Source organism: Strongylocentrotus purpuratus, unplaced genomic scaffold (assembly GCF_000002235.5).
Source record: "Strongylocentrotus purpuratus isolate Spur 01 unplaced genomic scaffold, Spur_5.0 spur5_scaffold_10, whole genome shotgun sequence".
Taxonomy (NCBI): Eukaryota; Metazoa; Echinodermata; class Echinoidea; order Camarodonta; family Strongylocentrotidae; genus Strongylocentrotus; species Strongylocentrotus purpuratus.
In genome coordinates, this window is record NW_022145595.1 from 1,431,428 (window position 1) to 1,457,994 (window position 26,567).

Genomic DNA, 26,567 nt, shown 5'->3' on the forward strand with positions numbered 1-26,567 from the left:
TGAATAATTTTGCTCAAATCACTTTTTTTTAATATCATAGATGAAAGGCTGTTTTTTTTCTGAACTGATTCAATCATAAGCAATCTTTGCCTTTGAACGTGTTGAACCAATATCAATGCAGTGTTGAAAGTTTTGAACAGAAAGCAATCTATCACTAATGAATGAGATTATATTACAGTATTTTTAGCAATCTTTTATGTGGTACACTGTATTAAGTTTACCATTAATTATTTTTGTATTCCTTTTTTTTACCCTGCTAAGTATTATTTCAAAACTTTTTAGAGCAAATTTCTGTGTGCTGTTCATTTATAACATTCCTTATTTTATTTATTTATATATGTAAATGCCTTTACATGTAAAATTGAATCTTGTAGATACTAAAACAATGCTGGTGTACAGATATTTTTTGAAAGATAATGATGGAGTTACAATATATATTTTGTATTAGGTTTGTACAAATAGACTTTAATTACTAAGTCAGTGTAATACAAAATGAGGCAAACAAATTTCCAAAGATTTTTGATAAATTTGAAACATTCTTTGCATAAATGTGCAAAGAGGAGATGAGAATGGCTTACCATGCGGTTTGCTGATAAGGCAAGGTGCTTTAGTATAATTTGCCTAATAGCATAAGGAAAGAAATATTGAAAGAATTTTAACTGTTGTTAAACAAATAATGTGAATAATTTGTACAGATCACTAATCCTGCTAAAATGAAACATAGCATTCTTTTAACAATACTTAAAAGATTAAACTACATGTACAAGGTTTATAGAAGTTCATAACAATCCTTGTGTTTTCACACCCCTAAATAAATAGTTATACCATGGAAGACTCTGAGACAATATATCATTTTGGGATTTGTCTGATGCCTTTGTCATAAATGTACATAGACACTACAGCAATTATGCACTTATAATTCAAAGATGGACAAAGGTAAAATTTGCATATGTGATTTCTATTTTTTTTTAATGAGAATATATGGCCACAAGGCACTTGCCAGAATTGTCACATTGAACAAATACTGGGTTGCAAGGTTTTTCTTAATGTATTTGAATTTGTTTTATAATTGTATATTTGTTACACAAGGGAAAAGAGTTTGTGCAATTACTTATATGTAGGGGCTGATTCCGTCTTGTGTATTCTTTTAGATTTAGATTTCCTTTGCAGCTTTTTTTTCCCCAATTTTTATTTGACATGGTACATGTAATATTCCTATCAATAATGTTGAGGTGTTGTGGTCCTATGGATAAGTCTCTCAACTGTGAACCATAAGGTTCTGGGTTTGAATCCCTGTCGCAGCACTAATGTCCTTTGGGAAGACACTCCACCAAACTGAGTTAAATGGGTACCTAGCAGGAATTGATTTCTTGAAATGCTAGAGCACTGTAATGGCAGCCATCCAGGGTAGTAATAATGGAGTGCCAGGAGTGGCAATGTGCTAGACACTTGTTGTTATTATTATTTATATTCATTTTTTATACTTTTTACCAGGGCTAAAATCTCCAGAGCTAATTCAGTCACTTTTTCTTAGTATTTTTTTTCCCTTTTCATTGGTCTTTTGCAGACTTCCGCCATAACATATTTTTAGAAGAAAATGACAGTTCAGTCTCCTAATAGAGGGGTGAAGCGTGACGTCATCAAAAATCTATTTTAGAATTTCTCAATTTTTCCTTCATTTTCAGAAAGAGCAAACAAAATAATGTCAAAATATCGAAACCAATTGAATATGTAAAGTATTGGCTGAGATATGACCATCTGAATTAATATATTTCCTACACCATTAGAAGCCAGAGCATATAACACTGAGTTCCTATAGGAAACATATTCATTCAGATGGTCATATCTCAGCTAATGCTTAACATATTCAATTGGTTTTCGAAATTTGGACATTATTTTTGATGTTCTTTTGGAAAATGAAATAAAAATTGAGAAATTCTAAAAATAGATTTTTATGACGTCACAGCTTCGGTACTCTATACTTGAAGTGATCCTCTTTTGTAAATGCATTTTGAACACTGCATCATTCAGGCTATGTTTTTTAATATTAAGTAGAATATATTTGTTGTAGATATGGGTGAGTTATGTAGATGAAACAGCTGATGGGCTGAGAGTGTGTTATCTAGCTATATGTAAGTTAATATCAGAATAATTTGGTTTTCATTGTGCAACTGCATGTCTGCTTTTGCACACATAAATATGTTACTAACTGCTAAAAATCTTTAATTATGAAAGTTAAAAATATGCTTATTGACACTAATTAGCACAAAAAAATAATGCACATTTAAACAAAATTACACATACAGTGTATATAATCATACTGCAGAGTGTTAAAAAACTTCCTTGTATTAAGTTAGTGTGCATAAACCTTGCATTAGTTGAACATAAAACAAAGTACAGTTGCACTTGTTGGAAAGAAAATAATATGTACTCTGCACAGACTAATATTGACCTTTAAAGTGTTGTGAACATACACTGGACCATAACTTTTTTGTATATTAACATTGCACATGATTTGAATTAAATATATTTAAGTTCACCTAACCCTAAGAACACATTATTTTATTTTACTTATATTGCATTATACTGTGTAGTTACTTTAATGTTTGTGCTTGTATAAACTTATACACAATATGCAAATATCTCTCAGTCAATCATAAGATATAATTTATAATGTGGTGTCATTGTGCTGCAAACTTACCATTTGATATGGAATGCTAATTTACTTAATACCGTGTAATTTACATCTTTCAAGGATTGTGCTGCTAAATTTGACTGAAGTAACCTTTAATGCTCAATACTTAAATCTTGTAGTTTTTAATTTATGCACAGCCAATGTGTATTACTCAAGCTTTTGTATTCACCAGTTTTTCTCTTTATAAATAATTGACATTTTGTGATTTTGTTTATTTTGCATTGCACGCTGAATGTCTGTAGGTGTCATATCCCGCTGAATAGTTATAGCGATGAACAAAGAGTTTTGGCTAAAAATAATCTACTAAGTGTTTCCTGGAATGGAAACAGGTTGTATCTTGTGAATTTTAAATCACAATTCTGATGCAGCAACGAAACAAAGCATTTAAAGTGTATCAATCACCAACAAATATTTTGTTCTGTATGTTAGCAGTTCCATGTCATTATACTTTATTTAAAATATCAGCTTATAACATTACTTTGGTAAAGAGAATGCAAGTTCAAATACTTTCTCAATTAACATAAAAGCTACCTGTGAGGAGACTTCTTGTGGCACCCATATTCGCTTGCATAAACTAGGGCCTGCATGGAATCCAAGTCCAACTTTGGTTACGTGTGCACAGTTTTATGTTATTTATACTCTTTCTCGTTATCCAATAGAATGCCTGATGAAGTTTTTTTAAAAGTTGATTTTATACATTCTAGCTGTATACAATTTTTGCAGGTGATTGGTACTCTTGAACATCAAAATGTGTTTATGAACATTTTTTTTAAACTTGATTGCACAGAAGGGGTTAAATTTCAAAGCACTTTTAGAAATGCTTCATTGAGGTTCAATAACCCAGTGTAATGACGAGGCTTCCTCTGTTGTGCCATTTTGTTTTTACAGTTTCCATAGTAGCTGTACCCCTCATGAAGAGTTCAGTCTCTGGAAAGCTCCCCTTGCAGTTTTAATAAATATGGGTACCAGGATGAAACACATGCAGTTCAATACACGTACCATTTATCTACAATACACCAGGGGAGTGTTTCACAAAGACTAAGACCGACTTTAAGTTGGACTTAACTATGGCAGGCCATTGTTTGCTCTCATCAGTTACTGGCATTGGTCTCTCAAAGGACGTACAAATCGTGGTCACAAATCTACAGAATTTAACTTTTTTGATAGTTCATTCTTGAAGGATTTGTTTTAATCTAAAGATCAAAATTGAGAGACCAATGGTAAGAGCAACCAGTGGCATGAATTGCCTGCTATAGTTAAGTACAACTTAAAGTTGATCTTTGTCTTTGTGAAACCCCTCCAGATATACATGCAGTATGCACTTTGCAGGCAAAAGCCCTTATCAGTGAGGATTGTGTAGCGCAGGGTCTGTTTAGTAAGACTTTAGACTACCGTACACCATTTTGGCCCTGTGCTGTTTGACACATTAGTCTTCACTCTAGACACTCTATGTCGTTGAAACGTCAAATTAGAGTGTATGAAGCAGACTACTCTAATACATGAACATTGATAATGATTTACTTGTCCATTTTCACTGCATATACAAATAGGATAGGTGTATGAGGACAAATTTCTTACAGACCTTTGATGTGTCTGAGCAAAATAAAAATCAGATGTATATGTATCAGCTAAAACTTATTCATGATTTACTTCCCTCCAATTTATTGACTTAATTTCTTCATACATTTATATGCAAGTTTTATTTATTCTTATCAGTTGTATTATAAGCAGAGATAGAAAATGATCAATTGTATTATTTATGGAATAATATCACAACTAAAAGTATTATTTGTATATTATGGTATTACATCAATGTATTCTTTGTACTGATAATGATTTCTGTTTTCATCACTTGAGAACTTTTCTTTTCTCTGACTGTCATCATGAGATGTAAGAGAAAGGGCTCTCGGTGACATACTTATTGTCCCAAACTAGATATTTAACTTTTTTATATTTCTGTTTCTTTTGTTTACTTATTTTGCAATTTCTTTTGCTACCACAAGTTGTGTATAGGCAATGTTTGAGTTGTTTCTTGTTGTGGATTTGTTTTTATTGCTGTGCTGCACACACATTTTTCAACATCAGATATAGTCATCTCCTCCTTGAGTTACCATTTCTATAATTTGTAACACATTTTTTGTCGTTGCCCAACTTGCCGCTTTTTATAAATGTAAGAACGCAAAATCAAGAGCTAGTCAGACGTCACCGATAATGATAACTTTAATGATATGTCATTCCAAAGTTGCTACCCTTTTGTTTATATAAAGTGGAAAACGAGTAGGAAATTGTTATTGATTGTGCATTGAGGTCAAATGATTTATGCAAATGAGCCTCTTATCATCTTGTTGGGATTGCTCAGTTTTAATGACAAGCCTTATGATAATATCCGTGAGCCAAAGGATACACTCCTTCGATGTGATGTTAGTGGTAGAAGATGGAATGAAGGCAGAGTCTATAGAGTACCAAAGTGCTGTCATCATATTCACTTGTCGTCCAGGTTACTGGTTCTAAACAACAGAGTCCGGCAGTCCCTGCCTGAGCTTCACAGTGTAATCATTCAAGCAACGCACTGGAGCAGGGCTAATTAAGTATTTGGGGCTGTTGTAATCACCACACCATTGTTAGGAACAAGCAACCTGGACAACTTTGCCAGTATGATGTCACACTTCCTTACTTAAACTAGCATGTGTGGGCTTGTAAAAATGACGCCTGGCTGGAATGCTCCCCAGGGAGTTGAGAATGTGCATACATTGTGTCCGGGTAAGCCTGAATCCGATGACCGGGGTAATAATATGATTGCAGGGCCCTCAGGGAGAACAGTATGAATACTGATGAGGCTACCCTGGGTAAACAAGACATATTATTAATATTATTACTATTTTGTTTTTGATGAACAGAACTACCGGTAAATATTTTATCATAACTTGTGAAATTTTGGAGGGCTGACCACTATTATCGCTATCTATCCTGATACATGATATATGCACATAGTTAATTGTTATCGATGAGATCTCAACAGCCCTCTATGTGAAAGAATGTGTAGGCTGACTCAGCCAAGTAAAATACTTGAATTCACTCTTTTTCATAATTATGTGGCCATACTTTTGTTTCCAACCCCTTCACAATACTACATCCATAGCTGCGTTTTCTTTGGGGGCATAAACAGCTGCAGAAAACAATATTTTGAGGACATTTATTTCAACTGCTTGCACCTGTCATGGTTTGAAAAGGCATTCCATCAGGTTGATATACTGTGTATAAACATGGAATGATGGATTTGTCTGTTAAAGCTAATCTTGAGCTCTGGTATGGGAATTGTCTTTTGAGAGAAAATTGCCATGATTTATTCTGGAATGTTTATCCTGCAGTAGATTGTTTGTTTGAACCAGTGAAGAAAAAAAAATGCACAAAAAACTACTGGGCATCATCGTCGATAAAATCCACTACTCCCATTTGCACATAGTGACCTGTTAAGCACATGGTGTCGGGCCTACTTACCTTGATGTCCTTATATTTCTATGCTCATTGCTCAGCCCCTATACATTTTCTACCAAAATCGTTTGTCAATTATTTGTAATCTTGAACACTCAGTGTAAGTAAATTCTGTGAGAATTTATTTTCTATCATTACCAGAACTCAAGCTTATCTTTAGAACAAGGGTGTGAGAGAGGTCAATACATTTTGAAGGTGCCATTTATCACTGATGAATCTACTAGCCTTGTTCACCACCCTCTCATAGCAAACTTGAAATCCTGTGTGTTTTTGTTTATCTCTTGTCAGAAATTTTATTACCAAATTAAGAAAGAGAAAAAAGTGATTACCTTTTGTGCTTGTCAAAGAATTAGGGCAAATGATTGTGTCCCTTCCTCTGGTCAAAGATTTCTGAATCCAACCCCTGAGTATTGTTACTTGATTAAAACACATACATTATTTATTTAATTATAATTAACACACACAAATAATGAAAATTTGTAGAAAAAAACGACATAATTAATGATTTTGTGTGTATTAACATAAGATGTAGAATCCTTGCACATTTTGTGTTAGCTGTTGTATGCACAAGTACAATCTTGACTTTAAGTCTTGATATGTGTTTAATATTAAACCGTGAATGTTCTAATTTGAACTCTGCAGCACTCGGATCCATGTGATTTTTATGTTTTTAATGACACACTACACTTGTAAAAGTATGCATTGTGCTTGTAAGATGGTAAGGTCTTTTTGTGAATGGCCAAAAGGCATTATGGAATGGTGATTAATAATTGTATAAACACACATCAATTTTTGTTTTGTTTTGTCCTCTTTGCTGTTGATGTTCTGTAGAAAGGACTGCACAGGTTGAGAAACTGGATTAAGTAAAATGTATGTAGTTTAATTGCGCCAGGAGTGTCATTTTTGACAGACATGGCGCATTATAAATGTTCACTATTATTATTATTATTACAGAAATAATTAACTATAGGGCAATTCCACGGTAACGGAAGGACATTCAGACAAGATTTTTGAACTTCAGGTTCATACTAAAAGAACTGTTTTATTAGTATAAGATGTGAAACAGTACAGATATAATACCTATATAAGTGCCTTTAATTCTCCCCCAAAAAAATTGTCATTATAGTTAAGTAGTTTAAGAATGTGCATATTAATTATCTCGGTAACGGAAGGACATAAAAATGGACATGGTTTTTCCAGTTAATTAGTGTTTATCCAAACTTTGTGAAGTTGATGAAGCTTTCCACTTGACTGAAACACATTTTGTTCCCCATAGTTTAATACATACTAATAAAACATTTCTTTTAGTATGAACCTGAAGTTCAAAAATCTTGTCTGAGTGTCCTTCCGTTACCGTGGAATTGCCCTATAGTGACCCTCTCTTGGGGTATGAAAGTACAAACACAGAGACAACATCTGCAAGTATTACACAAACCTTTGTATTTCAAGGAAAATGCTGATTTTAAAAATGGTTGTAAAGTATGTAGGAAATAGGGGGAGAGAGAGAGAGAGAGAGAGAGAGGATAATTTTAGAAGGAGGGAATAAGGGTTAGAAAGAGAGAAGGGAGGTATATATATGTAGAGAGAGAGAGAGAGAGAAAGAGAGTGGGGAGTTAAGAGGAAACGGGAGATAAGCATAGAGGGGAAGGAAAGAAGAGAAGAAATGTAAAAGGGGCAATAGAGGGGAGAGAAGGAGAGAGAGAGGATAATTTTAGATGGAGGGAATAAGGGTTAGAAAGAGAGAAGGGATGTATATATATATATATATATATATATATATATATATATATACATATATATATATATATATATGTAGAGAGAGAGAGAGAGTGGGGAGTGAAGAGGAAACGGGAGATAGCATAGAGGGGAAGGAAAGAAGAGAAGCAATGTAAAAGGGACAATAGAGGGGAGAGAAGGAGAGAGAGTGTAATGCGAAGTAAAGTGATCGATAGCCTATAAATTATCTGATAAATCATTCCATTGTTCGTTGCATCATAATACAATCCATCTATTTACAATACTTTCAGAAATATACGGATATAATATTGTTAAGCTTTTCAAGAAAACAGGTTCAATCAGTAATGCAGGCATTACATTTCTCTCGTTCAGTAGGCCTAGCTATATTCACTACCTCACAATCTTAGACCTGTTGAGCCCGGGAACGAAACAGTTTCGTGCAGCTATGATTTTGTCCGGGGATTTTGTAAACATGTAAATATATCTCGACCCAATCGTCATAAATTGTTATGAGTGAATAGCTCAAGAGAAGTAAAATGTTATGCTGGTATATTTTGTGTACATGAGATGGTATCGCGTGCAAAGCAATAGATAATGATACGATTCAAAAGGCCATGCAACGTGCATATAACCACAAGTTTGTAACTCTATAATGCTATTGTGTCACTGGCTTGTGTATGTGGATGTTGCCTTGCGAATTCGATACAAATTTTAAAACGTAGATTTTGAAACTTTAACACCCAAATTTATCGACCACATTGAGAATCCTAGGTTAATGTGTACAATGGTTGCATATTCCGTTGTACGATATAGCGCTCGCATAAATAATTATTAATGCATAAATAATCGAAACAGATATAAACTTGGTTATTAGGAGGTGTTTTGTAGGCGGCCCCTAACGTATTTTTCTAATCAGTAAGAGAGATTTTCCATCCACCTTAGGCTTAGGACTTGCAGACGATATTCTGCAGTATATTTAGAATTGACCTATACAGTGCGACCCAGAAAAAAACGAAACCGAGAATTATCGATGCTTAATCATAGGCCTAACTTAATCACAATTATAATTAATAAATGAAATATATTTTTATAGCTTAGATCCTCCTCTTTCATTGCTACTCATATGATGCATATTTCACGCATGCGTGATTAAAAGCAATTTGAAGGAAGGAAACCAAAATTGATGCTTGCATTCCCATAATTTTAATAAACGAAGTCGTTTTCACTGGCTGGTTGCCGTAGCAACTAACGGAATTTACCAAAGACTTAACTCCGTTTTGTTGAAGATCAGCCAAAGACGAAAGACTTCATGCATGGCTGATTTTTAACGAAACGGGGTTAAGTCTTTTGTCAATTCTGCTTGTTGCTACGGCAGGAGGCCAGTGAAAACGAACTTTAAAATCAAATTATGGAAATGCAAGCATAACTTTAAACAAACAGAACTTTGTTATTCCTCGCTCATTTTTCCTGATTGAGGTATCATATGAAAGGGCAAAAACTGAATTTTCTAGAAATGTGATTTTTTTTTTCTTTGCAATTCAGATACCGCTCGCCAAATGACTTTTTGGTTCCCTTTCTTCAAATTTTAATGACTCATGCGTGAAATAAATTATAAGTTGCATCAAATGAAAGAAGAGGATCTAAGCTTTATAAATATGTGTCATCCAGTAATCAAAATTGTGATTAAGTTATGATAACTCTCTGTTTCGTTTTTTCACATTATCAGTAATTGCACGCTCATTTAAATTTGTCACCAGACCCTACTAAAATCATAACCTATAGTTTGAAATCGCTCATAGATTATATCAATAGGATTTTTTTAGAGACCTTGAAAATAAAAGGCAAAATTAAAATTACTGTAGCCGGGGGGGGGGGGGGGGCGACTTTTAAAAAAACTAACCCAGCCATCCTAGCGCTGCATTTGATTGGCCCAAAAGAAACCTATACGTCATGCGCAAGTCATAAATGAAGAGCTCGGTTCCAAAAGGTACTAAATGTACATCCATAAATCCAAGTTCTGAGAAAAAAACGAGAAAAAATACTTTGACAGATTATACTAATAAAACCAAATTTGTAAGTCTGCACAAATATTTATCCTGAAGTTATGTTTTTTTCATTTCTATTGATGTAGTATGCTTACCTTTTGAACCGGATTGATTTTGAAATGCCATCTTTTATATATTTTTGAGGCTACTTGAAAAGTGCACATTAATGCAAACAAAAAATGGATACAAAATGGATGTATTACCTTTTAGAACTGAGCTCTTCAAATATTCATTTTGATGCGATTATTTATCAAATAATGAGATTTCATACAAAAGTTTCAAGTGCAAAGCTATATTTACTTGAAATAAATTACATTGCGAACAAATCGGGAGGCTTACTGAAAACGAATGACTACACGCTGAGGTCGAAACTTGTATCATTGCGACACACCGGTCAGTCCAGAATCTGGCCGATTTAATTATAATTTCCACCACATCGTACCAACGCAAATATATAAATATATAAATGCAGCACTAGGATGACTGGGTTAGGTTAATAAAAAGAAAGCTGCAGCTGGGGGAGGGGGGGGCGGTGAGTTTTATAAATACAATATCCCTGGCCCCCATCACGAACATCTAGCTATCTATCACATCTGCTTGGGCAATTTTTTTTCTTCATTTCTCATACAAATCGTAGGTGATTCGCTGGGGCTGCCCCTAATATCGGCTCCCATAAAAAAAAAAAAAATCAAAGAAAATCAAACAACTTTACTTTTCTCTCCGTCTCTCTTTTCCACCCTTCTCTCTTTCTCTCCCACTCTTTTTCGCTCTCTTTGTTGTTCTCCTCTCACTAACACCCTCTCTTCCTGTACGTGAATGGGTGGACAGATACACGACTTTGTTTTCTCATTGTAGTATTTATTATCATTGAATATATACATTCTTATGTCCATAAACACATTTTCATTCCCCCGAAATGACCGGTACTACAAAATCAAGTCATGTATACTGAAGCTTTTTTTTACAAGACAAAAAGCTTCAGTATATATGTTTCCATTCACTATTTTGTTATTGTCATAATAACGGATAATATAGTGTAATAATATTAAATTTTTAATCTGAACGACATTCACTGTACATTTCTGAGAACAGAATGTGTTCCAGAAAAGATTAACCAGCGATAATTAGACAGTAACCAATCGACCAGACAAGGCCTACCTAATAAGCAACCAAGTTCAAGAAATACTGATTTTCCACGAACATCTTTCTGAAATGACAAATTGAAAATGAGTGACAAAGATTTTAACCATCATTTAAAAGATATGAAATTAAATTTAGAACCATTTCATTGCAGATATTTTCCAAAATTTGTGGCTATAAGAAATTATTTCAAATTAACATAATTGAGTCTGGCAAGCAAAATGTCGGCGCAAATGACACGTAACTGATGGGCATTACTCTAACGAGAACTTCCCAGCATTAACTTTATTAAATGCTCCATGGATAATTAAATAGGCCTTTGTATTTTCCTCCAAAGTGATTACTGGTAAATACAATTGATCTGGTTTCAATTTGTCATTTGTCAATTCAAAAGGTAATTTTGAGGATACAATTATAAAACTGTCTAGAAGCTTGCGAAAAGAAAAAATTACACCAATATTGTCATATAACAACTCTAATTTGATATGAGTTGTAACTATTGAGTTATTATCAAACAAAGTAGTACAGTTAATGTCTAATACCTCGTATACAAAATAATTCATAACCAACCATGCGTTCAAAATATTAAATAACATTGGCAGTTAAAAATTCTGTAATTAGATAGTACATATATTTCCTGACACACTGTGAAATCTTTAATAATATATTAATAACACGTGAAATTGTATGCCGCCGAATCCACTTACAATTTTTTTTTTTAATTATTGTACGACATAAAAGTATTTGCTTCCTATCTCCCTCACATGTGAATAATATGAGGGTTAATTTTAGTTACACATTCATTTATAAATTATGTTGACCTTATCTTTAAATTTTGTTTTATGTATGCACCAGCCAATGTGGAGAGCCTCTCGACAGAATTTTAAAATTCTTTTAGGTGATCCTCATTATGTTAATGTCATATCATTTTGTCAACCTTGTGATGCTTTGTATGTTATCTTCTTGCCTGGAAATAAAATCAATCAATCAATCAATCAATAAATCAATCAATCAATCAATCAAATCAACCAATCAATCAATCAATCATTCAATCAATCAATCAATCAATCAATCAATCAATCAATCAATCAAATACTGGAAGGGGAAGTCCACCCTGATAAGAAGTTTGTTTTAATATAAGGAGAAAAATGAGAAGAACAGATCAGTGAGAGTTTGAGGAAAGTCGGACAATAAAAAAAGAAAATTATGGATTTTAAAAATCCATAACTTTTCATGAAATACTTCAAATCTCTAAATATGATGTCCCCCTCTCACAATACATCCCTTGTTGAATATAAGAAATGTCATTAAATTCCATTTTGATCGAAAGACATATTTTCGTCATGCCTGTATCGATCATATATCACGGATAACCTGTTCTTTCATGCACCAGTACCACCATATAAGATAGGCCTACGATTCCATTAACATTCAGAGAAATTGAGATTTTGGGTAACTCTGTCCTTCAGATGTCTGACCGCATTGCCAATTTGTCTTAAAGATTCCAGGATTTTCATGATTTCGAAAGATTCACAACTTTCTTATTTGTTGTCCGAATTTTCTCAAACTTTCACTGAATTGTTTCTCTAATTTTGTTGCTTCTATTAAAACCAATTTAAATCAGGGTGAACTTCTACTTTAAAGCATACTTATGAAACAAGAGATCACATTAAAGCATCTGCATTATAAACAAAAGAACGGAAGTAAAATAGAATATACCAAAAAGACAGAACGATTACTTATATGCCAAATTAAACAGATACGTTTTAAGATTATATTTAAACACTTCAATTTATTGACATGTACAGTGCGTCCCAGAAAAAACGAAACCGAGAAGTATCGATGTTTTATCATAACTTAATCACAACCATAATTAATGAATGATACATATTTGGAAAGCTTAGAGTCTCCTCCTTCAGTTGATGCTACTCAGATGATGCATATTTCACGCATGAGTGATTAAAAACAATTTGAAAGAAGGAAACCAAAAAGTGATTTGGCGGGCGGTATCTGAATTTCAAAGAAAAATTCATATTTCTAGAAAGTTCGTTTTCTGTTCTTTCATAATGATACCTCAATCAAGAAAAATGAGCCAGGAATAACAAAGTTCTGTTTGTTTAAAGTAGCCCTTACATTTTCATAATTTTAACAAACGAATTCGTTTTCACTGGGTGCCTGCCGTAGCAAAAAGCAGATTTGACAAAAGACTTAACTCCTTTTCGTTGACAATCAGCCATGCATGAAGACTCTCGTCTACGGCTGATTGTCAACGAAACGGAGTTAAGTCTTTTGTTAATTTCGTTTATTGATACGGCAGGCAGCCAGTGAAAACGAATTCGTTTAATAAAATTATGGAAATGCAAGCACTACTTTAAACAAACATAACTTTGTTATTCCTGGCTCATTTTTCTTGATTGAGGTATCATATGAAAGGGCAGAAACTCAACCTTCTAGAAATGAGATTTTTTTTTCTTCGAAATTCAGATACCGCCCGCCAAATGTCTTTTTGGTTTCCTTCCTACAAATTGCTTTTAATCACTCATGCGTGAAATATGCATTATCTGAGTAGCATCACATGAAAGAGGAGACTCTAAGCTTTCCAAATATGTATCATTCATTAATTATAGTTTTGATTAAGTTATGATAGAACATCGATACTTCTCGGTTTCGTTTTTTTCTGGGACGCACTGTATTACAGCGGAGGCCCTGTATGGGCAAAGGTCCCCCCACTTTGACAATAATTTAGTTCAAACAAGAATATAATCAGCAATAGGCGTCCTTGTATTTCTAGTGGTACCAGTATAAAAAGCGTCTGTAATCATGCTAATAGCCTCGTACATCACGCATAATTATATTACTTATTTTTAATACAGTGTCTGTACAGAGTAAAAAGGACATTAACTCGTATTTGTCATTGACAGTTAAAACAAGCAGACCAAGAGGAAGCACGTGACGAGCCTACAAGGGGTCTGCTTAAAGCGGAAGTCCGACCCATTTGCAGGTTGAATGAAATAAATAGAGAAAAATCAACGACAAAAAACCGGTGAAAGTTTCGCCGAAATTGGATAAAAAATTATGAAGGATAAGATTGTAAAGTTTCACATAATGAAACAGTGATCACATAGGCTTAATTCAAATGAGCGAGTCAATGATGTTTGCAGTTGGTTTATTCAAATCAACTTGCAAATGGGCCGGACTTGCCCTTTAAGTAAAGGAGCTCAAGCCCGTTGGGCTCTCTCGTCAAACAAAAGGTCACTCGATAAACCAAACGATAAAAAGGGATAAAAAGGGAGGGTGAGCTATCAACGGGGAAAAGAAGAGAAGATAATACAACCCCATTGCACACTCTCTCTCCTCATTCTAGCTTTCTTCCAAAGCATAATCACCCTATCGCAAGACCGATGCCATATGACATACACGCAATGTCAAACCATTACATGGCTGAGCCAGCGCTGTGCCACCTATAGAACGAGCAAGACGGGTCCTTTAACTTTGTGAGAAATATTTGTTTTAATACAGCGAATCGTCCAAAGACTATAATATTTTGAAAACATCATCTTTCCTCGAACAAACACACGATATTTCGATTTCTTGCAGAATGACAGCATTATGCTTTTTCGTTCATGATTACGCCGATCAAATCTTCACAAAGATCCTAAGTTAAACTTATCTCTAAGTTGGACTTAAAGGGATAGTTGAGTTTTGTTACAGAGGGCGCTACACAATTTTTTTTGGGTGAGATAATGAAAAACTGAGTGTCAAATTTGAAAGAACAAACAATTTAAATGTCAAAATCATCTTTGTTTGATCAATTTTGGTTCAGAGACGGCTGAAATATCCATAAATAATTATGACGATTTCTAATACTTGTGTACCACCAGAATGCCAATGCCGATGTTGCCTTTTTTGTTGGCATTTTCGTGTTGGTTATATTACGCACAACCAGCCCGCCCATGTATTGTCATTTTTAATGAAATAATTAATTAGCGGTCACCGTATTGGTATGATCGTATTGGCTAAATTTCACACATTTTGGGGTCTAAAATTACCTTCATAACAATTTTAGGTTCTTATAGGGCACTAGAAATGTCATAGATAAGAATAAGAACGATAACCATGCACTTTGAAGGCATTGGCGGTCTGAAAACAGAACTCAACTATCCCTTAAATAGTTATGGAAAGCCGTTAGCATATTTGAAAATATGTTGTAAAAGTTATTTCAAAAGGCATAAAATGTTGATTCAAATCATACACAGTATGATCAAGGGGATTTCATGTTCGTGAAAATTCTAACATATTTGAATTTTATCTTTTGAATATATTTTGTTTGAAGGCTACAAATGGCTCTCCATGATGTATAAGTCAACTTAGGATCTTTGTGAAACACCCCTAGTTAATATAGTTACCTTGTGTGAATTCCCCTTTCATGAAAATTCGTATGATTATTTGCAAGCAGTCTCCAACAGGGCATCGATTCATAACGACTTGAGATTAAAAATATACCTTATCATAAATTACCGCCCTCGAAACTAAAAGAAATAAATATTAAAGGTCAAGCCCTGTATCAAACAATTGCTGTAAAAAAAAAAAAAAAAAGAGCAACGCTCTTCCTTCCACTCACTGGCGTACTGATAGGGGGCCAAGGGGTAGTTGCCCCTAAAATAAAATGCAAACGTGGTTTATTTCTTATTCGATACCAGTGATTTACAAACGTTGCTGAAATGACATGATTTTACAGGTTTTTTCTTTACTTTCTTGTAAATTTTTATGCGTTTGTTGGTAAATGACAAATTCCCAAATTTTTAGTCAGGCAAAAATTGTCCCTTTTTTACATAGGAAAGGTGCCCCTTCTATAAGTGTCATTTTCCTTTTGGATATGTGCCCCTTTTTTCTTCCCCCATAAAATGTGTTCATAATTTAAAGCAACTAAGAGCAATTTTTCCATAAATTTCGCCCAAAGCTCGTTCGCTACGCTCCCTCGCATTTAAAGTTGGTATAATTATGTTTCTTATTAAATATCTTTTTAATCTTTCATGATAAGATTGTGCTTAAATCCCATGCCACCAGAATTGTGTGTTTTCCTTTTTATAACATGTGGTTGTTCGCACTGCGACCTCACAAATCTTAAAATGTTGTCAATTTCAACATCGATTTCCAATTCTAATACTAAAAGAGTAATCACAGCAATAGGCTCTATATTATTTGTTGTAGAAGATAACTTAGGTGGTTTTACATCAAATTGATCAGGGGAATGCTCCAGGAGATTCCGAAACGATTCGCTGAACTCTGAGCGGTTTCCTCCGCCGATCCGACCATCTTCCAGCACGTCTCGGAGCCCTCAGTCTACGCGCCTTCCAAAAGAGGCGAAAATCCCTCTTCCACCGTCTGCTCCTGTAATAGCCAATCTTCCACGCGACGCGACGCGCAATGCGCAAGAGTTCCCTCGAACTCAAACTCATACACATAGATGTATAGCAGAAACCCACAAAACAGTATATAAATGTGTAATATATGGAACCAGGGTGCGCACTGGGTTGGTAATAGAGATCGCCAAAACCTATCGTACTTAGCGACACGAAGGAATAATAAAATGAATCTAAATAATTCCATTTGATTGCGAAATGAAACATGAACATTCCTATGATGAGGTATACAAAGAGAAGAAGAAACGCCATCCACCACGGGAAGGAGATATCATTCACTTCTTTATCAATATTTCCTGGCGAAGGCGACTCTTCTTGAAACAAAACATGAGAAACACGACGTTTTTCGGAAGACTTAACTCCCCCATTTGAGGTGATTTCCTGAGTATTTTCGTGACTCGTGTGTTTTTGCTGGCTCTTGTCTTTCTCGGCGTTTGTTGCTTCGATGAAAGATTGAGTTCGGTTAGAAATGATGTCAGAATCCGCCATGTTGGAATCTTTGGTTTCATCTTCTGAGGGGTAGTCACTTAATGTCCTCGGAATATCTTTTGATACTGCATTCCCATTTCGATTAGCTGATGGATCAAAAGGCTCTTTAGATTTTGTTCCCTTGTGCTTATTAACATCATTTCTTTGACTGGAAGACGGCGTTTCTTTCAGCGTCGTTTCCAGCACTGGCTCACTAAACGATCTAAGATATCTCGACTTGCCTCTCGTTTCAACTATAACTTCCGTCGTAGCAGGAAAATGAACCTCTTTCTGCAATACATCTCTTCGATATCGTCGTTGATGTGTCGACCTATCGACGTCGTTGACATCGATATTGTCCTCGGACTCGCTCTCGTCCCAAGCTGCGTGTATGGCGATCTCGGCCGTATCATAAATATCGGTATCATCTCTAATGATTTCGCCGATGATTTCCTCAATGTCGGATTCATTATCGGTGTCCGAATCAATGCTTATCACTGGAATTCTAGGTTTCGCTACCGTGTTACCTTGGAGTGTATATTTATCATTCACATCATTAAAAATTGTATCTTTCATCTTGTCATGTATCTCTCCGTTGTATATTTCGTGTGGTGTCCCCTTGTCCCTATTACTCCCACTGTGCGAGGTTTTATTCTGTTCATCAAATTTAATATCAATATTAGGCGAACCTTTGAAATCAAACTCGGGTTTTATTCTAGCAGTCATGCCTATTTCCTCCTTAATATCCCCGCCAACTTTCGTCGTACTTGCTTCGGTTGCCATGGTATTAGGAACTGCTGTCGACTGTTGTTTCGTCACTCGTCGTGCTTCCAAAGTTGATCTTCGTTTGGAACGGTACAACAAGACGAAACGTTTAACCCATTGTGCTGTCACCGTTCCTGAATTCAAACAAAATATACAACAACAACAAAAAGAGTTATCTGGTTGTTTAAGAGAGACAGAGAGTGACACAGAGAGATATATTAACAAACGTTTGGGGGCAGATCGAGGCCGGTTGGAATCCTCGCCAGACAGAAGGTGAAATGTATTTCGGGCCGCTATGTGTGCCGTATACAATCTCTCAATACCCTAATCAAAGTCTCATAACTCCCCTTTTCTGTTAATGACATAATTTTAACTTAATGGAAATGCCTTTTGAAAACACATTTTCCTTGCCCAATATTTCTGTGTTTCATTCCGCATTAAGTGTAATAGCATAAACATTTCACAAATTTAAACAAAATCGGAGTTTGGTAGACATCATACGATGAAGAGAAAAATATTCTCAACCACTCACACATTCTCTTTATCTCGCACTTTTCTTCCCCCCTTCTTCCCATTCTCCTGTTCGTCTTCTTCATCTTCTTCTTCTTCTGTTTGTTAATATTATAAATATTTGTGTCATTTTATTATTTTTATTACTATCATTATTATTGTTATCATTATTTTCATTATTATTACCATAATGTACATGGTAATATATCCAAATTACCAAATCAAACTTACCGATGTCAGAAACGAAAAGGAGCATGATTGGTATTCCAAAGGTTGCATATACGATAACAAGAATGTGCCCAAGTTTGGTGATTGGTGTAATATTACCATAACCTGTGAATAAATGCAAAAACACCAAAATGATACTTAAAGATTATATTTTCGGTGAACTACGAAGTCTACGAAATGGCTAACCATTATTCAAATTACGATAAGAATGATACTGTATGCGTTTTATGAATCTACTTGGCAGCCATTGGAACAACAAGAAACCCCACACGTAATACACTATTCATACCCCCAAACTAATCCCCAAAATGATCGAAAAAAGACAAAATTTAGCCATTAGCGATATTGCAATAAATTGTGTGCAGTCGGTCTGATGCCCGCACCCCCCCCCCCCCCCCCCCCCCTCACGCCGAGAACGGACGGACCCCATGCGTGTAACCAAAATGTCCGGTAAAGGGGTACTTTTCGTTCGACAAAGTCCGACCCGAGAAATGTAAAAAAAAAAAAAAAAAAGGGGGGGGGGGGTGTATTTGACTTTTCACCGGGAGATCTCTTAAAAGGGGAGGTTTTTTCCTTTTTCTCTCATCTCTTTAGAATCCTGAGAAATTATTCCAAATTTAGGGGGGTACATTGAGCATTTTTCCGGATTTAGGGGGGGGGGGGGTCTCCAAGGTAGGAAAAGCCCGCGAAAAGCCCGCGAAAAGGGAGTTCGGAAATGTTGACAGTCCTCAGATAGGGGGTGCTTTCAAAAAGAGGGAACAAGCATACGCGTACCCTAAATAACACTGAGTGGGGGGGGGGGGCGGGAAAATGACCGAAAAAGACAAAATTTAGCCATTAGCGATATTGCAATAATTTGTTCGGTCTTATTGACATGTGTGCAGTCGATCTGATGTCGGTCTTACAACGTGACTGTGTTATAAAACTGTTAAAAATTCGTCAATAATTGACGAAAGATGGACAGGCATGGTAAGGGGTCAAACCCTACTAGAGGTCTGTTCACTAAATAGTTGCCAAAAAGTACAGGTTATCACGGTTTTCTTGTCACTGAAATTTGCTGTGAAAAAAGGAAAGTCTAACACTATTTCTAAAAACATTTTGCGATCGATGAGAGTTTGACCTGTATAGTACCAGCACCATTCATTGAAAACTATTAGCTGTTAGATCTTTCGGATAAAAAGGGGGTGGGGCCTTGCAAAAAAACCCTTTGGCATGCTAAATGTTAACTCATTAAAAATCAGCCCTATATATGCTATTCCTGAAAGTTCATCAGTCAAAAAACGGAGCATTTATCTGCTGATAGTACTTTTAATTCAATGAGGGTATACTATACCGTACCTGAAAATATTTCTATCTAACGAATGATATCCACTTCTATACATCCGAATCAACAGTCTAAATGTAGATTTAGAGACAGATTTTCAATGGATATTGGTCTCACGTAAGATTTGAATCCTTAATATGTCGATTTGACTTCATGTAAATGAAAGGATATTATATTACACTGATACCAATAAGGTTGGAAATCTTCAAAAATAAGAAAGTTAGGATTAATTTTTGAAGTTGTCAGTGAAAGACAAATTGGCAACCCTGTAACTTATGTTGCGAACTCCTCTCCAATTCGCTCTGTACATGAAATTTCATAAACTTTAATTGTCTTAGTTATTGATGACGGAATAGATGTATTTCATACAGGGGAGTTATAAAGACACATTTACAATAATTACATTTAGGGTAAGTGTATGACTACAAATTCTCTTAATGGAAAATACACATTTTTGAAGTTTTTTTTGGATACAGGACAAATGAGAGGGGAGCTCGCAAAATACATCAAATAGTTGCCAATTTGTGTTTGATTGATCGTATCTTAAATGTTCCCACTAATTCCTATGCTTCTAATAATAATAATAAAGACATTTATAACCCGCAACATATCCACCCAGAGGGTGCTCAAGGCGCATCAAAAAATAGTTTGTATTGTAAAGGGGGTAGTCTAAATGTAAACCGACTCAATATCAGGGTGGACTTCTCCTTTAAGTTTATGATACAAAAATATTTCAATCTACCTTGAATGATATTTGCATGATAACTCTTATTTTATAACCGTATTAAGTGATTACGAATATGCCTTGAAAGAAGCATTATGTCGGTCTTAATTTCACAGATTATTTTCACGGTGCTCACGTAAGAGCTACATGTTTATGCCAGCAACTTTAGTCACTCTTAAATGTATATCCTATCTTGGCCTATATGGCACTTATTTTGGCTATATGAAACATGTGTCGTGCCATCGATATGCATGTCAAGAGCGGGTAATTATGTTATGCGAGTACATATTGACCTTTGGCAGACTATTTGAAATTATATCCTGCATCAAAAATTTGTTGGCTTTTGATTGGTTGATAGCTCGTCACATGACCAGAAATATTTGACCTATTTTTTAAAAGTACTATATAAGAGTACTATTTTGGTTTACTATTTGGGAGTTGAAAAAAAAAAATGTGAATTCTTTTTTTGAATTGAATCAATTTTTTTTCTTCAAATCTTAATTGAATGAAAACAAAACAAATTGACATTTTTTTTTTCTAAATTTTTTTTCTCCCAAAAATGTTTTTTGTTTTGTTTTAAATAAATTTTTGATGCAGGATATACAACAAATATACCATGCCTTGTATTCGAGGTACTGGTTAAACTATGGGCCTCGGTGACCCCAAAAGTACCATTTGCTTTGGGCCTGCGCCCCTCAGCAAATAGTGCTATTGGAGTCACCTCTTGCGCATAGTTTTAACCAGAACCTCTCAAGGCAGTGTATATTTGTATACTATCGACCCAAGTGAAGTAAATGGGTAGACGGTTAGAGGATGTTCCTTGAATGCATGATTCAGCACCTAGATCATTTTTACTCGGCTAAACCCGGGATTATAATCTTATTCAGCAGGTTCCACTTATTGTATTCACAGAATGAGCTCCCTGATCATAATATTGTAGCGATTACACTACAATGAGATTTACTCATAGGGACGGGGCCCTAAACAGATTAAGAAATGAGGTATGTCCTTCCCTCGAAAGGCACAGTTCGTGTTTATCTGTTATAAGGGTATTTGGTGTTTGGAATAGGAATACCCATGATTAGTCATGGAGGTTATGTCCTTAAAGCTGATAAAGTAAAGGGCCAAATGTGCACCCTAAACGATAGCATCTTATCTGAAACAAAATAGACAATCTGAACATCAAATAGTTTGAATTTGCAACTTTATCCTATCTATTTATTCATTTTTGTTTTTTTAATTTATTCATTTAGTACTATTATTGGTATTACTATTATTTTTGAATATTTTCGTTTATCTTTTTAAATTGAGATTTTAGAGAGTAGAAGCTCAAACCGGTCAAATTCACACCCAAGTGGTGCTGATATTATATTGCTTTAGGGTGCAGTTGACTCCAACATTATTGATTCTTACCTGGATCCAATATCCTAATCTGGAAGGGGAAGATGAAGAAAATGTATTCTTACCCGTGTGGAAGTTGACTTAAAAAGTTTTAACAACTCATCAACTCATCTTCTAAAAATAATAATTTTACTCTTGTTCTAGTTAGCACTTTCAATGAGCCCCAATGAATTTTGCAATACAGTAAATAGTGGCGGATCCAGGGTTAATTGACCGCGGAAAGGAGGGGGGGGGGGGGGTGGGCAATAACATAAATATTGTGTATACATGTATATTCATTTTATATGTGTGTGTGTGTATGCGTAAGGAATGCCAAATTAGGGTTTAGAGGAGGGGGGGGGGGGTAGGGTGGCGATGTGGTCCCCCAATGCCGCCCTTATGCCCACCAATACACAAAAAATGTATCCCATACCTATTGTAGTGACGATAGAGAAACACAAATGAAAGGCATTTTCGAAGGACCATAACTTAATTGATTCATCGAGAATTCCTATCGGAAATTTCCACAATTGCTCCTCCCACCCCATGAGCCACGTGAAGACACACTCTACGTCTTGGTGACAGCTCTCGTTTAGGACCAGGATTTGGGCGAATTCCATCCTGGTCTCGTCCAGTTTCATGTGCATGGCCTGAGCTGAAGCCGTTTCAACGTACATGAACATAAGCGCACCAAGGGCCATGTACACAAGGAGAAGCAAGAAAAGCCCAAAAGGCGACGACAGCAGTTGCAGAAGCTTTTTACCGAGCTTTAGTTTTCTCCTACGTCTGGACATTTTAGGGAGTTCTCTTGACGAACATGATAGTTTAACATTTGATAGCCCTTTGACCTCAAGGACATCAGGTTCCAACATGTCTTGTGCGGTCTGGATTTCCCCAAACTTCTTTGAAAGTGGTGCAAGCAAACGGGGATGTAGAGTGATGAATTTGGATATGTCGGCCGGTCCAGGATCTGACTTGTATCTTTTACTCCTCTCCTTCAGTTGCATAGTACCAAAAACTGACATCTTGAGATCAGGAACTAGTCCTTTTTTAGATGAGTTCATCAATAGGAAGGTCCTATGTTGTATTTTCTTGGGATTCCATACTGAAAACAGAATCCATTTGAGGATATTGAATAATTAAGGTCAAATATAGTTCCTGGCAGAGAGAAGGTACTTATTAGATAAAGTCCACATCTTTAAATTTATTGCAATTTTTCAGATAGCATTCCCGCCATGTTGCCAGTTGTGATCATTATATCACGTTTATTCCAAATGTGGTTGCGACACTCCGTATGCTGTTAAATTCCCAATTAAAGGATCAGTCGATCTTTTTTTACTCCTTGGACCCTGTGAAATATAAAACAACGTCAATGTTAGTTACAGCTCATAACTTAATAAAGAATATTGAAGGAAATATTTTTTTGTTAAGACTTTAAACAAGATGTTCCTCATCGAATGTGCTTTCACTCAAAATAAGTACAAACGTCACAATATCTCGTTGAGTTTTCGATAGCCTAAGGAATTTCAAGTTTGGTTTGGCTGAGGAACAATTTTTTTTACATAGAGTAAGATATATATAATTGTACACAAAATAAAAGCCTGGTAGGGTGGACGTTGCGTAGAATATAACTAGATATCTTAGATTTATCTGGATGTTATAATCAACAAGGAATGATTTTGAAAACGTTTAGATTTACACAGACCTCATCCAACATATTGTGTTGATATCTTAGCATTTTAAGATGTGTGTGTAGCTAAATGAATAATTTGCTTACAAAATATTATTCCTTTGTTAATATAATAATAATAATAACAATAATAGTAATACAAACAGTGCTTATAAAGCGCTTTCCACCAAAGTCTCTAAGCACTATACTAGATATATATATATATATATATATATATATAAATACACTTATAAAATATATTTCAAACTTAGTAATACTCTGTCGCTTATGACGTTTAAGATGGGCATTAAAGTTGACGTTATACGTGTAATACAACACAATATAATATACAATGTTAAGATGATGATGTAGATGGTGGTGAACGTAATAATAATAATGATCTTGATAACAACTATGATAATAAGTGTTTTTTTTTTATTTTATACGAGGTGTTAATGGCAATTTGCATATATTTCTTTAATCAAATCAATAGGATAGTTTGATGAAATCTACTCACCGTTCATCCATTGATGTATCGCATTACGCCAACGGACAGCCCAAAATATACCAGTTCCAAATATTGCGACATTACACCAACTTTTCTCACAATTTCCACACGACTTATCGCGATAAACTGAAGATGTCAACCATGCTTTGTAGATTTTTATTCTTTTTATACTTTTATAATACAAATGGCTTTCCAGACTGACAATAGGAATAAGGTGACTTGCTATAGAAAATGTCAGCTAATCACTTAAATAGATATTCCGAATCATCAGTGAGCGTTGCTTCGTATTGTAGTGTAGGTGATGGTTAATATGGGCAGACAAACCAACCAGCATGTTTTAGTCTAACTATCATTAATACAAATTGAAGAAGGCTCAATACGATACAAGGTACCTGCATATTTTAGCCAATCTTATCCATAGTTCTGAAGGCTATACCACGCATTAAAGGCTTGTTTTATGTTCATCATATAATCACCATTGTTTTCGTTTGGTAGATACCTTGTTCTTGTTCTTTCAAATGAAAGATTAAAAAGTGTCATGAATAAATGATGGTATTAGTTCGAGGCCCATGAAGGTTAATTAGCACAGATTAACATTCATTTATGTCTTTATTTGTTCATTCAAATATATCTATGCTGGATACAAAGGTTCAGAATTATATTTGTTTTCCATCTTGGTCATGGTATTAAAACATACAAATATGAACAATTATGCAATGGTAAATTTGGATTACATACGATAACAAGGAAAAGAAACACAATATGCAAATGCACATTTATCTTTTTTTGTCTTTATCCATGAGTATATCTATATTTCTGTCAGTATGCATGTAATATACTGTACATCTGGGCTATATCCATAACATACATCCATTCGTAGGTATGTCTAAAACATGCGAACGGGTAATGCAATCATGACATTTGATATTCATGGAGTGCACATCGAGAAAGAAATGTATATATCGGTAGGGGGCAGAAACTTCCCGAGCAGACATTGCTTTTGGAGGTCTATTTAAAAAAAAATGTTTTAAAGCTTTTATTTAAAACCAATATTCTTATCTTGCAGAAACAGGAACCTCTATGACCAGCGGTTAAACAGATTGAACCGAACACACTTCTCTTTTGCTTATTGGAATAATTTTGGTGAATTTAAAAGCTAATTCGGTTATTCTATTCCAAATCAAAAGGGTTGGCGATGCCCACCGCCTACCTCGTGCAAGAGCACCCACTGTTATCTTTCTTGAAGAGTTGGCAAGTGTGAATATGAGGGCAATAACACCACTCCTAAACAGCCATGAACTTCAAAAAAAAAAAAGGTCAGTCTGATCGTATACATACTAGCATGAAATCAAGGCTACATTCATGAGCCACCTGTCGAAGATCCGTTGGAGTAATGTGCTATAAAGTGGAATTATCACAGCGGATTCTTTTCGAGGAAAATCAATAAAAATGTCATTTTGAGGGGATTCCCCGGGGTCCCTGTATGAGACGGGAAAACAGGTTTGCTATGTGACGTCAAGTCGAGGAAGTTGAGTATGAGAATGTGATCGTTTTGTTGTGTTTCATGTTTAAAGGTCCCGTTTGTTATTCATTTATATTCGTACTTATAGTTAAATTTATATTTTTATGTTTCTATTTATATTTACATTGATGTTAATGCTTATATTGATTTTCCATGTCTATATCTATTTTTATATTTATGTTTATATTCATATTTATATACACATAACAGCGTCATTAGAAATGATTTAGTGAAAAATGAGTCATTAAGTAGACATAGTCATTAGCAGGACATTTTTCGTGTCCTGTTAACGATTGAAAAAAAAGTAATGTCCTCTACGTACGTTTGCAGACAGAGGAAACTTAAAGGCCTCCCAAAAACAATAGGTTTAATCATTAGTTATTAGTTTAATTAGTAATATTGTTTTGGATTTAGGGTTAGGGTTAGGGTACTTTACCAGTTTTTATGATGTCCGATTAATGTACCATTTGGGGTTATAACTATGGATATATTTGATTTTATATCTATATTCATCTTTATCTTTATCTTCATCTTTATATTTATATTCGTCTCTATCTTTATATTTATATTTGTATTTATATCTAAATTTATACTTATGCTTATATTTATATATATCTTAAAATATTCATATTTATATCTATGTATTTATATTCATATTTATATTTATATTCATATTTAAACTTATTTCATTAGCCATTTGAATAGTCATTTATGTATTTATATATTCATATCTTTATATGTCGATTCATGTGATAGGTTAACCCTGTCAGATAAATAACTGCGCGATATCCACGGGCCAATTTCGAAAAATCAGTCCAATATCATACTTAAGTACGGATGTACTTCTTATTATATTGCAGTTTAGTTTCATTTATTTCACATGAAAAACGATACATTAACAAAACATAGCATATTAACAAAAGTGATATTCATGAAC

The 26,567-nt window shown here is 34.8% G+C and overlaps 1 protein-coding gene across 1 annotated transcript; it reads right to left on the bottom strand.

The window, feature by feature from the left end:
* Window positions 1-15,878: 15,878 nt before the first annotated feature.
* On the bottom strand, window positions 15,879-24,589 carry LOC100889683. The gene is made up of 4 exons (XM_003728004.3): window positions 24,118-24,589; window positions 22,365-23,280; window positions 18,507-18,608; window positions 15,879-17,899 (listed from the first exon to the last, which is right to left on the bottom strand). The coding sequence occupies exons 2-4, from the start codon at window positions 22,993-22,995 to the stop codon at window positions 16,353-16,355; spliced, it is 2,280 nt and encodes a 759-aa protein (XP_003728052.2). The 5' UTR covers window positions 22,996-23,280; window positions 24,118-24,589; the 3' UTR covers window positions 15,879-16,352.
* Between the last annotated feature and the right edge of the window lie 1,978 nt (window positions 24,590-26,567).

Excerpts from the sequence above, each read along its gene's own strand:
- LOC100889683 (XM_003728004.3), bottom strand. The coding sequence starts at position 22,995 with ATGAACTCATCTAAAAAAGGACTAGTTCCTGATCTCAAGATGTCAGTT. Across the intron at positions 18,609-22,364 it reads CTCTATCGTCACTACAATAG|GTTATGGTAATATTACACCA; the intron begins GTATGGGATACA and ends ATTTATTCACAG. Across the intron at positions 17,900-18,506 it reads CCTTTTCGTTTCTGACATCG|GAACGGTGACAGCACAATGG; the intron begins GTAAGTTTGATT and ends GTTTGAATTCAG.